The 13,320-nt window shown below is 45.4% G+C and overlaps 1 protein-coding gene across 3 annotated transcripts in view; it reads right to left on the bottom strand.

Annotated features, from left to right (window-relative positions):
• The window catches only part of LOC105563229 (histone acetyltransferase KAT6A-like), a 29,337-nt gene that overhangs the window by 5,623 nt on the left and 10,394 nt on the right, over nucleotides 1–13,320 (bottom strand). For 2 of the 3 annotated variants that reach the window (XM_012014635.1, XM_012014636.1), the window contains 4 exons: nucleotides 11,659–12,443; nucleotides 4,091–4,557; nucleotides 2,413–3,923; nucleotides 50–426 (listed from right to left, as the gene is read on the bottom strand). In XM_012014635.1, the coding sequence (XP_011870025.1) occupies nucleotides 50–426; nucleotides 2,413–3,923; nucleotides 4,091–4,557; nucleotides 11,659–12,204 (2,901 nt within the window). In that variant the 5' untranslated portion in view covers nucleotides 12,205–12,443. The remainder of the gene's footprint in view (nucleotides 1–49; nucleotides 427–2,412; nucleotides 3,924–4,090; nucleotides 4,558–11,658; nucleotides 12,444–13,320) is intronic. The other variant, XM_012014637.1, reaches the window with a different exon arrangement.

The raw sequence follows: 13,320 nt of genomic DNA, 5'->3' as shown, positions 1-13,320 counted from the left end.
TTACTCAATCAAACGGGAGAAATGACAATATACATATTACAGCACATACCTCAAACACGGACAATCCATCGCACCTATAAATCTCGGTGGCGGGTGGATGTCTCCACTGACACTTGTCCATGTGCCTGTCCAGCACCGCCCGGCTTTTCGTGTACTTGAGACAGAATTCGCAGAAGAACAATTTCGGTAATCGCGCGTATTCCTGAGGAAACGGGCTGGAGTACCACGTTTCCACCTCGTATCGACCGAATACTATCGCAGCGGGATTTCGTGGTGCATTGCCAGACGCATTCGGCGTACTAACACACAATTGTTCGTTCTCGTCGTTACTGACTGTCAGCCGAGCCCTCTCGCGAGCCTCCTTGATGAGATCCACATCCTTTTGCGTGACTCCCGGGGGTAAGGTTTGCGGCACAATTGGCTCCTCTGTAAAAAGAAGAAGAAGAAAATGATTACGAGTGTTAACCGAATTCGTTCAGCGACCTGTGCATTTTAATATTATCGTCCTTCAACAATCTGTATCTATTTTTTCTCTGATGTTATCAATCAGTTTTATAATCAGTAATATTTAAGTCACTGATGCAATTGCTTTACGTACGAGACACTGCTACCTACGACTGCAGTAGTTTGTTGTATGAGAAAACATAGGAAAAACGATGTGTTCCATGTAAAAGAAAGAACTGACAAAGTCGTAAGAAATGTCATGAATAATTCCACAGTGACAGTTAAACGTTAAATATCATATACTCTTGCGTATAGCTTAGAAAGATAAATTTTGAAGTACGTTGAAGTCGATGCCGCACGTTGTAAGATAAAAATGAAGTTACTATAACAATGGCGTTCTCCAAATATTTTGTACGAAAAGCGAAGGCAATTTTACTAATGTTCATCACCCGCGACTCTAATCATAGCGATTTGGATAAACTATGTCAAAATAACGGGGTATTAGTCACGTCCTGTTGGAAAAATTAATTGGTCAAACAGGTAAAAAGGAAGCAAAATTAATCGAACGGCATTAGCATGGTGACAATAGCAATCTAATGTATTATAACAAAAGAATGCGTATAATAATTCGTTTGCCGTTAATAATGTGAGTAGTATCCAAAGCAAAGCTGTGGGTTAGATTAGTGGGATGTGTTGGCAGAGTATCAAAGTTGGCTCTTCGACGGCAGGATCTTTTTCGTTCTTTTTTCTTTTTCGTGAAGGGGTAGGGGGGCGGTGGTATACAACAGTGCCTGCTAAGTGTCAGCAGCAGCAGGTAGGCTCCAGTGTGAATGGTACAAGAGAGCGGCTGAGTGAGATAAGTGCCACCCAGTGCCGTGTTTCTTCAGTGCCTGGAAATTGTATCTCGGTTTTTCTTTTGTACAAGGAAGGGAGGAACAGAGAATGAATCGGTCCGAAGTGTTTGATTAAGCGTCACGCAAAGTGGATTCCATTTTGCGTGAGATGTACAACCAAAAAACTGACGACACTTGCATGTATCTTTCTCTTTTTTTGGGGGGAAAATAGAACTTTGTTATCTGTCTCCGTAAGTTGACTTGTCAACAAGACTTGTTACGCGTAACTGTGGTGTACGAAAACCATGTAGTTTGTAGTATAATTATATTGTTTCATTTGGTCGAAATAAAGAATAGTCCAAATGTACAATGAAAATTTCTCTGTAAAAGTTGTGCGAATGTTATATGTACATGATATGCACATTTGCAGATGCGACTATGGTTGTGTATCCTGTACAAGTATCCTGAAAAATGAGAGATAACTAAATCTAAATTAATAAATACAGGATGAAGGCCTCTATATAAGGACGTTATTCTTCAAAATTGTTTTAGTATTTCTCGATTTTGACAGCCATCTCCAAATGTATGTATGCATGGACAAAGGAAAAAAATGCCAGAGCCAAGTAATAACATGATTAACAACATGCAATAACCACAATAGAATCCACAGTGTAAAACAAATGAAAGCGAATCCTTCATAAATTATTCCAAGAGAGATGTATGAATCATCCAATTATTACATCTCCGTGTTTTTTTTTTCTATAACACATCGACAAGTTATCACTGGTTTTACACCGTGTAGCAGATAAACGTCCTATCAAGAAACCTGATTGTTCGTAGTCTTTCCGAAATCAGTCGTTGACATGAAATTGAAATTATTTTTTCCAACTGGACACGTCTCTGAACTGGACAATTTTGGTAGCTTTTCCACAAAATCATCGGAACAATCACATTATCTTGAAAAAAGTTATCGGTCATCAGACGCACGTGTACCACACATCATACCACACCACACCGCCAACACATCCACGTGGTCGTGAGCGAGGATTAGATTAGAAGGATGTCTTCATTGCGACTTTTTTTAGGGTGCATCATCGAGGTTAGGAAGTTGTGAACGGGTGGGGTAGACTCTTACCCTTCCTGGTGGAGCAGGGTGTCGCGCGGGGTGTCGTGGTGGTGTTGGTGGTGGTGGCGCTAGTACAGGCTCGTGGATTGGACTTTGGATTAGGACTTGATTTGATAGGATCGGAACCGAGGCCTGAGGATTTCGCAACGGCGGATACAGGGTGGCGTATCTGCGTACTCAGATCCGAAGCTGTTTGCTTCTTTCGTGATTGTTGCTGCTGCTGCTGCTGTTCGTGTCTCGACGGTGAGGGTGGATCCGCGGCGCACTTTACGAGCGACGACGCGTCGTCTCGCATCAGCTTTCTCTTCTCCTGCTCGTGTCTCTTACTGTTCACCGCAGTTTTTACCAGACTCGAGGGCGTCATCCTCGGCAATTTCTCGTTAAATGAGCTTAATGCATTCTCGTCGGAAGGTACAAAGATACCGGGCTTCGGTAATCTCGATATCTCAGTGATAGTTTCAGTCTTTTTTCGATCCTTGAGTTTGCTCGCACTAGGTGAGTCCTCCACTTTGTTTCTCTGCGTGCCCCGCGGAACTTTGTTCGTTTTAGCGGTATCCTCCGTGTTAGGCCTTTTCCTCCGGTCCGGCGCGTAATTCGGCGCCGGGACACCGGCCGATCTCGCCCTGCTATTCGCGGGTGCTGAAAAAAAGTGACTCAAGCCGTCGAATAGGCCTCGCAATTGACCGCTTCCAGGCTTGACCTTGTTATCCGTGCTCGCATGGCCGACCGTCTGTGCGACGTTGCGCTCGGATTTGTCTTTCTTTTTATTATCCGACGGACTGACGATAGCTGGCTGTTGTATGTGCAAGCCAAATGTCGGCGTGTCGCTCACGTTGAGTTTAGGTAACGACGCGCCAAAAGTGTTGGTGATATTGCTGAAGAAAGGCGACTCTACTTTCAGCTTGGCGGCGGCGGCGGCGAAGCCCCACGGCTTGTCCTCGTTGAGGTCACAAGCGAATGGCGCCTTCACCTTGGGAGACTCGATTCTCCCGTTCTGGACTTCGTCCGACGAGGAGGAGTCGCTGCTCTCGCTCGAGCTATTGCCCTCCTCGTCGTCCTCATCGTTGTCCTCGTCGCTGCTATCGCTACCGTCCGAGCTCTCGCTGCTATTACCGGCCTCGCTGCTACTGCTGCTGCTACTGCTGCTAGATACTCGCGACGACCCGACCTTCTTCGGGTTCGCGTTACCGGCCCGGGTCGACCTAACGTTAACGCTCCGCGAGGGCCTAGATTTATCACCGCCCCCCACCCGCTTCAGTTTACTGTGCTCAGCGTTAAACGCGCTCAATCTAAAGAACTTTTGCTTCTCCTTGGAGATCCTGTCGTTCTTTTCCTCGAGCAGCCTACCCTGGCCTGCGAGTGGGGTGGGGGGTTGTGGTAAAGGAGAGGAAATCAAAGGTGGTTGACGAGGGGAGACAACACCCGCATTACCGTCCGAGCTGCTGTCCACCTGAGCCACTCCCGTGCTGCCCTTCTTGCCCGGAGTCGCGTTCGCCAAGCATTTTCTGGATACCATCGATCTGCAAAACAAGTCACCAACGTGCGTATTAGTCCTGACATATCAATGTATTACAACACACACATGTTTTTTGTTATCTCAATTCTATCTCCAAGTTGAAAATATTCAAGGCGTACGAAGCGAATGAAAGAGAGCACTTTGTTAATCGTGACGCAAGCGACCACTCACTTTCGATTCTCGCGTAACTTGCTGAGCCTCTTCCTCGCGCTCGTCGGCGTGTCCTCGGTCGAACTCGCATCCTGCGCCCTGCCGCGCTTACCGTCGTCCTTGCTCACCGGCGTGTGCGCCGTTTGGCAATGCCGACACTTCCAGGGCGTCTTGTTCTTCTTGTCGAGGGCGGGATCGAGGCAGGCGGGATGGAAACATTTCACGCACCCGGCACACTTGACGAGATAATTCTGCGACTCCCGCTCCAGCTGGCAGCCGGCGCAGGTTGGCGAACAGTCGTCGCAGGACCAGATTATTCCCCGATCGACGAGTACAGAGAGCTCCGGCGGCGCGCAGGAATTGTGCAGCGCCGCGCCACAGACGCTGCACCTGCTTAGCTTCTCGTTGGCGTTCCGCTTGCTGTTGTTGTTATTGCCGGCCATCGTCGCACCGAGGCACTCTCTGCATATCGGCAATGGAGCCGGCAACTGCGGGAAACGGAACAGAAGTCGATAAATCAATGAGGTAAAAATATCCAAATCCAAGTATTTAAACGACCAATTATAACATGGCGTAAGTGTGCACCGGATATTACAAGATTTTTATTTTCAGCTCTGTGCGCATTCACGCTTGTGAGATCAACGTCAGGCCTTACCGAGAACTTCTCCCGTCGCCTGGAGGAGAAAAGTCCTATTGTATAAAACGCAAAGTGATTTAAACGGCGAAACTTCCGAAGTCCTTACGCGCCAGCTGCGTATCGGCGGCGTTCGATAGCATCTATCATCGCGTATCGCATGTACAAAAGACGAGCGAGTCCCGGTGCGGAACATAATTATTCATTTCGGTGGCGGGGCAACGCAGAAATACTGGCGAGACACGACGGTACTCTTGTGCGTCGGAGGGGTGCATCTTATTAAGAGTGCGTTGTGCGCCAACGGTGCAGCGACGCCGGCGATAATTTCGAATAAATGCTCCCTCGCAACCCAAGGAGCGCCAATGCGCACAGAACGTGCTTTTAATGCGCGTTTTATTGCATCGGCTTCGAAACAACATTAATTGTGTGTTCACAATGCGCGAATTCAACATTTGGGATATGTAATTTCATACAATTCTCCATATTCATGCATGCTTGTGGATAAAAAATTATGCATAAACGGTTAATGGCAGAGGTTTTTTGGAATATGCTGCCGCAGTATACATTAAACGCGCGTTTAATGCAGGACAAATACGTGCACTAAATGCGTATTTAAATGTACATTTAAAGCACATTACACGCGCATTGGCGCTCCTCGGGAAATATTCTCTGCGCTCGCGCAAATATGTTGCAAACTCTATTGCGCGGCCTCGCGTGTTTTAATTCCCCGCAAATTTACTTGGGAAATATTTTTAAGCAGACGATAAATTAAAATTATTCATATATAGAGGAAAGTCCCCCTATTATGAGATGGACTGCTGTGCGAGATAGCAGGTTTTCAACGTCATAAATTCACGGTGGCATCAGATGCTTGTTAATATAACAGAAACCCCGCTATCTCATATTAGGAACTTGTCTCATAATAAGGAGACTTTCCTCTATAATTTTAATTTATATAAAATTTCTATTTACATATAAATTATACTAAGTAAATTAATTGTAAAATATAAACGAGAATGGCGCTCAATATCAAAATGCCTTCTAGACTCGGAAAATTTCAGAAAATATTCAACGGTTGCGCGTCCTGTTCGAGTCTCCGAAGGACAAAGAAAGCTTCTAATTTCTGAAGAAATCGGATCTATTTGCGAATATTTCTCATTGCTTTTTTTTTATTAAATTGCTTGAACATCTTGAAAGCAGAGGCAGCGATCTAATGCAGATGCACGGGACTATTGTCCCCTTCAGTCCGGAGGACGGTAAATTAGAGAGAAAGTGTACGTGCGGGCAAGCAGCCTCCGTTTCTCGCACCAGAACCGCCGCGACCTGTTGCGCGATTGGACGACTCGCTGTATCGGCGCTCTTACGCGCGCATCCGCAAATGCTTCACGTGCCAACGTCGCCCGTTAATTTCATTCCGCGCCCAAGTCGCGCGAAACACGCTCCGGGTCATCGCGATCCAGGGCGATATTGTCCCGCTATTGTCGGGCCGCCACAAATCATCGACGCGCCGGACGCCCAAATGAGCTTAATCGCGAAACACGGGCCGACGACGGTATCCGAAATCGCGCCGCTCGCATACCTACAACGAGACTCGAACTGTTCCAAATTGTTGCCATTCCAAAGTTACGTTTTGGAAGGTCTGCCGCAAACGGCCATTTCAAAGTTATTTCTTAATCGTATAAATTAATTAACAAACGGGAGGAAAGGACCGATGTGAGCCGAAGCGAAGGAAGGAACTTTTCTAGACGTTTTGACCTCGCTTTCAGGACTACAAGAAACAACGAGGTGCAAGATATTTATGTAACAATTTGTCAAAATGAAAGAATAAATTAGTTAAAAAATGAGTCAGATCAACACTTACGAATAACAGAATACTGAAGTGTGACTTCATCACTTCAATTATCTACCAGTTTCTCAAAAAATTAATTGCTGCCCAAAATTTTATCACGAAGATAGAAAGGACAGGCACACACAATCGCAACGGAATGACTAAGTATAATTTAAAATTGACCGAGAAGTTAAGCTATTGTTGAGTGTAAACAGTGCGCAGGAGGGGGCATAGGTTGCCAAAAGAAAAGTATCAGAGCAGAAACCAAATCAGAAGCTTGCAGTATGAAATTGTCAGGAAGATTAAAAAATTGTACCGTACATGTTATTCGACAGATCTGCGTACGTTTGCAAATTGATACTGTTCTTTTGGCGTTTGATAAATGACATTTCAGAAATTAGTCGTTTGTATGAAATGACTTCTTCACCCAAGATATCAACATTGTTTCTACATATAATAATTAAATAGACTTTATTCTCAATATTTCTTAATTCGTAATAATGTATAGTGTAATGATTGCTTGTACACAGCTTACTAACATAGTGATATTGGCCAAAGAAACGAGATCATTAACAATTGTGTGAACAGGCATAAATTTATTGGTTTGCTTTCGTTGTAATTACTTTTTTTTATATAAAAATGTTTAGTGCTAAGTTATGTACGTTAGCAGATTACTTGAAAAGGGTCCAAGTCTGGAATTTTTAGTAAAAACATTAGCCAGTATAGGTCGTTTAAAAATTACGTATCATTATTTAAACAGTTGACGTCACGTTTTATTACAATATTCTGTTACTTGTAAGTGTTGATCTGACTCATTTGTAAACTAATTTAGTCTTTCATTTTGACGAATTATTATATGTATAAATATCTTGCACCTTATCGTTCTTTGCAGTACCGAAGAAGATCCGAAGTGGATCGAAACGTCTAGAAAATTTCTTTCAAAAACAAATGATTTTGTTAATAAAAAGCGGTAACGCGCCGCTCCCGAGGGGTAAACCGCTGAGGGCATTGTGGTGTGTGCAGATCTGCGGCATCGCTGGGCATTACTAGGCAATTTTGGAGCATTAGTTTGGGCATCAGGCCTAGCTGGGGCATTACAAAGATAAAATAAGATAATAAGATAAAGTAATGCCCACTGGACATTAGTAGGCGTTGGTGCACATGAGTTTGGTCAGCGCGGTTTACCCCTCGGTCGCTTCCTTCTGGCGCTTTGGCTCACATTGGCCCTTTCTTCCAATTTGTTAATTTTATCGGCCTCACCACATATCGCTGGTCGTATAAACTAAGTCGTAACTGAGGCGACCAATGGCTCGACCGTTAAATTTTGGGACATCAACCTTAAAAGAATCGAAACTTTTTCATTGATACGTCAGATCATAAAATGCCTCTTCTTGATTATACATAAGTACGGTGCAGTAATTCGATTCGGATATTAATTAGAAATGGGTAAACATTGCTTAATTGTTTAAACATTGTTGCTCTTTGACAATGCGACTCGAAGCGGATTAATGCACCGCACTGTGCATGGGTACATCGTGACATATTAGTTTTTTTAAATAGGCATGTTAAATAAATTAGATATGCGTAGATAGATCAGTAAAATGTTTATTCACTAAGTCAACATTAATCATTCAATAGAACGTAGTTTTTTATTGTTCTCTCGATATAAATAATCACTAGTCTAAAATTGGACTGATAAAATTCTAAAAGTAAAATGAAAGAACAATAATCCACGTAATATTAAAGCAACTGCGAAATCAAATCATAAGATCCACTTTTTCAGACGTCTGGCTCTAGTTACGACCCGTCCGGCTGAATAATCAAGTAGAAATGTGCCAATTCTCGATCTGACGGGATCTTTTACGCCTGATATCCGCGTGAATTTTTAACTCAACGATCCACGCGTCGTTACTGTCGGTCCTGAAACGCGGCTCAAAGTTGAAATAATACAATCGCGCAATTAAATTGACAATCAATTTAATAACACCGACATTAATAAGCATCTTCTGAATAATGCAACTTATCAGAGAGACATTCAGTGAGTCACACAGAAGTCAATCCGAGACGATGCCAGATAAGCGGGCATTTAAAACGCGTTTTACGCCGCGTGAAAAAAAAAATTAATTAAAATTCGACCCAGCGTCTCGAGCTTCCGGCAAACGTGCCGGGCGTTGGGTCAAGAGGTCGCCCTTCAGAAATGCACTTCAGAATATTACACCGGACTAACGCGAGCATTCTGGTAGAGCCTAGGCAAATGAAACTACGTCTCGCCGAGTCGCTCGAGGATCAACGCGACTTTCCAGACGGGCATTCGCAGCCCGGACTCCCTCGTCCCCTGGCGCGGGCCGCCAAGGGCTGACGTGTGTGCGGCTGACGAGCGTCGCAATCGACCGCGGGTCTCGCCCGCTGTGTAATTTTCAAAATGGTCGTTCTCGCAAAACAGCGCGCGGCCGACGATCGATCGCTCCCGCGGCCGGCGATTTGCGGTGTAACGACGAGAGGCAGCGCGGCGGGTGAAAAAAAAAAGCGCGGGAAATGGACGCCGAGCGACGTACGGAGCCCGTCACCGGCCCTCCCGGCGCGGCGGGGGGAGGGCGGGAGAGAGGGACCGGGGGTTAACCCACCTGATGCGCGACGGGGGACGCGTATCGGCGGGACCCGCGTCGGCGCGCGGCGATTTTTCGCGCTCGAAATGCGGTGGGAGAAAGAAAGGGAGCGCGATTCCGCGGACGGGGGATCAATAAGAGAGAAACGTTATACAAAACGAGCCCGCCGGAAGTCGCCCGAGATAGCCCATCGTCCCGGCGGCGCGATCTCGACCTTTCGCCCCCCGTGCCCGTCCGTCCCACTCCAGCGGTCGCCAACCGACATTCCCAACATCGCCGGAACGTGGGCACTACGGCGTGACCCGGCGCAATACTTTTCCGGCAACGAGCGCTCCACGGTTCGTGTTTGCGCGCGGGCCGAGCGTAACGCGAGGCGGCTTCCCTCGGTGGGAAGAGATCGGCGATTAGATTCGACGGGTACGCCAATGCTGTCCCTATACGCGTCTCGCAACTTGAACTTGGTCTAGGCGCCGAGGATTGTTCGGGCAACTGTGTCGATCAATGCGAGAACGACCTGACCCGTGAAGCCCGTACTTCGAGACTTGGGGAAAACTGTTACCGGAAACGCGAAAGTCCTACAACGCGGAATTCCCCGCCAGGGCATCCGATGGCGAATCTGTAGCGATTGACTTGGATGACGAATCGCTCTACGTATCGCTCCGATTGTCTCACAGCGATGACGCCGTTCGGCGAACGCGACGAGAGAGCTAAATTTATTCGTGACTGATTGATACACGCGGCTATTTCCTCTTCACTAGGGACAGACCTTAAACTGTTCTCAGTTTGCTTTTTTTTTATTTACTTGACATGGAACCGTGACAGCCAAGAGTACCACTTTTAATCTCATCAAGAGGCTCTAAAACTTTCATCCAATTGACTTATTCTTTTAGCGCCGTAAAAAGTTACAGGCGGAATATCAAATTTCCCTCTGCGTTTCTTTATATTTTACGACGAAACTTTTGACCACTTATCGTTTCTGGTCATGCATTAAAGATGATTTCGTTTTAGGTCGAACGATTTGGCACGTCATTGCTGTAGATATATAAGTGAATTATTTAGCTTGGTTCATTAGCCTTCTTATCTCTTTTGTTCTATTATTTGATACTTGAATGTATCCAGTAATCGGTTTACACAGTTCAGGTTCAAGGTCGTAAAAATGTTTGCACAATTGCAGCTGCCCCAGAGGTTGCGAAGACAAAACCACGGTACAAAGCTAGAAGCCCAAGTTATCAAAAGTCATTGCTTCCTTCTGGCTGGTATCAAGCTAATATCAAACCGATAAGCATTGAAGTCACCGTTTCGCGTAGCTTTAACCCTCCAAGAGGCCCAATAGTAATAATAGTTCTAATCTAGCTAATTAATAGTTTTAGTCAGTCTCGATAGAGAAGGATCAATCGAGTTCAAAAGATTAACGTTGTCCAGTGTTGATGAAACTATAAATAACGTTAATCTTTCTTTTTTCTTCGTGGTCTGTTGAAAGATAGAAACCTATAGGTCGGCAGAGAAGACACGTGAAACACACGGGGGTATGAAACTGCGCAAATGAACCAGAGTAAAAAATTGTTAGGGCTAATTCAGGCAATTGAAGGCCCCGATAAGGATGATGACAGGATTCCTTAAAAAGGGAAACCCTACACTGAAAAAAATTTCTGGTTGAATATGGACGAATCAGATAATTCCTTTAGGATTTACCAGAATTTCTGTAGGACTACAGGAATTCTGGTAAATCCTAAAGGAATTCTGGTAAATCCTAAAGGAATTATCTGATTCGTCCATATTCAACCAGAAATTTTTTTCAGTGTACTATTATCACGTCGGGGCCTTCTTAAATATTGGTAAGGCTGTCCTAGTTTCACGAATTCAGGGATGCTCTACTATTACCACATCGGGGCCATATTGATATTATTAAGAATGCTCTAGCTTAACGAATTCCCTCATAATAGGGTTTGATAAATTAGCCTGAATAGTACTACTCGCTGCCGCGACGTGGTGACCGCGCGATAGGCTCTCTCGCAAGTGAAAATCATCCCGCATTAGTATAAAAGGCGAGCCGATTATGATCCGGCAGCGAGTTGTCTGGATCATGGATAAACTCAATGACCTGAATATACTTTTGATGACTGTATAATTTAACACAATTTAAAATTCAGCTTAAAAAATTTAATTTCTTGAAATTTCTGCTCGGTAAACATTGATTAAGGATAAGGACTGATATTTTGAGAGGGCCTGATTGTTTTTTTTATGAGGTCCTGATAATATTCCTTTCTAAGGCCCTAATAATATTTCCTTACAAGATTCTTATAAACTGTTTGTTACAAACTTTTCAGGGGCCTGATCATTTATACATATTAGGACCCGATTGATATTAAGGAAAATTGAACAGGATCTTTTCACAGCCCTATTAATGTTTTACTCAGGAAGTCGACGTCTTCGTCGGTAATTTCGACGGGTCACAGGACGCGCTTCTCAGAGAATGACTCATCATCGACGCACGACCCGTAAGCTGGTCAAAGTGACTCACCTTGGGCGCGGGCGGTTCCGCGGGCGGCGTATGAGAGGCGTCGCTGAACTTCTTGAAACCCGACGGCCTGTCCGTTTGCCGGAAGAGTTTGCCGTCCTGGAGCACCAGCCCCCGCTCGACCGCTCGCTTGGCAGAGAGCTTGAGTGCGATTCTGAGATCGCCCTCGGTATCCTCCTCGACGGTGTGACTCTGCCTAAGGTACTTCTCGATGCTCCTCAGCGTGGAACCTTCGCGCTCGCCGAGCTCGCGCACAGCTTTGCCCATGACCTTGCTGATGTCCGTCGATTTGGCGACCTTGAGCTTCTTGGATTGGAGAATGCCTGGATCCTTGTACGAGGACTGGCCCTTGTTGAAAATCTTGAGCACATCGCCGCGCTTCACGGCAATCTCCAAGTGCTCGGAGATCTCCTCCTCGTGGAAATTGTGATGCTGCCGTATCGCGTGACATATTCGTTCAACACTTGGGCGCTGTTTCTGACTCCGGATCTTCCGGATCGCGTCTAGAAACCAGCCCGACCATGTCTCGAGCGACTCGGACTCGTCCATCGCGTCTCCGTCAGCGGCGCGAACGGCGCGGACGGCGACGACGACGACGACGGCGACGCTGACGACGAAGTCACGGCCAGTGCTCCTTTCTCCTCTGCCTCCACCTCCTCCTGCCGATAGGCGACGTCACGCTCGACAACGGACGTTTACATTCTGCTATGGCTCTTCAGTTTCCCGGCTTGGGATGCTAAGTCCTCACCGCCTCCTCACGTTCTCACCCGCCGGCTATTGCGCTGACCCTGAAACGAGAGCACAATTTCAATGGGGCTGCAAAAGTCGTGCGTGGGAGTTTGCCGAGTTTCGGCCGCCGGCGCTAAACTATCCTTCCGATATGCCGCACCGCGAGGTATATTTCAAATACTTTAACTCGAAAGCCGTCCGGCAACTGGTTTGTATTTTATATATATATATATCGTCCGAGAAATCGGATAGATATTTATCCAGAGGGATAAAACGCGGCATTATAATCACGCAGTACGTGCAGCGTAATTGCGGTAAATTTAGTTTTCGATATACTTAAATATTAATGCAGGTAAACATTATCCTAGGAGGGACGCCACGTGGAAGCAGCAGACTCGTAATCGATCCGTCGTCCCGCGTACGTATTTTAAAGTCCTAATCCATGCAAAGCGCCATTGAGAGGGTAAGGCACGTGGCTGAGACCCCATGTCACGTAAAGCAAATATTGTTACGAATGTTCGTAAAAATTCATCTGTAGAAGTCAGGAGTCACCCAGCATCGTCGAGCCAATGCTGATCGATTGATCAAAGCACTATCCTACTTTATACATGATAATAAAAAAAAAATTAATTTCGTCACTAAAATCGTGTAGTCGTGGGACAGCGTGATGTTTTGAAGAACTTTACTGGCAATTGTATCATACATTTTACTAGTAATTGTAATTACTCGTAAAATGTATAGTAAAATTTCAAAAAAAGCTCATAAAATTAACAGAAAAAAACATTGTTAAACGACATTAGGCTGGCAGATGGTTTATTAGTTTGATTCCGACGTTTCGATCGGGTTGTGGTCGTTATCAAGGAATTTGATAATCTACAAGTTTATTAGAGGACAGTGCAACTTTAAATACATTGATTACAAAATGAAATCAGTCAG

The sequence above is a fragment of the Vollenhovia emeryi genome, unplaced genomic scaffold (genome assembly GCF_000949405.1).
Source record: "Vollenhovia emeryi isolate VEMERY1.0 unplaced genomic scaffold, V.emery_V1.0 DF939179.1, whole genome shotgun sequence".
NCBI classification, from domain to species: Eukaryota; Metazoa; Arthropoda; class Insecta; order Hymenoptera; family Formicidae; genus Vollenhovia; species Vollenhovia emeryi.
The sequence above is the reverse complement of the archived record's forward strand: the minus strand, read 5'-3'. Positions and strand labels throughout refer to the sequence as shown.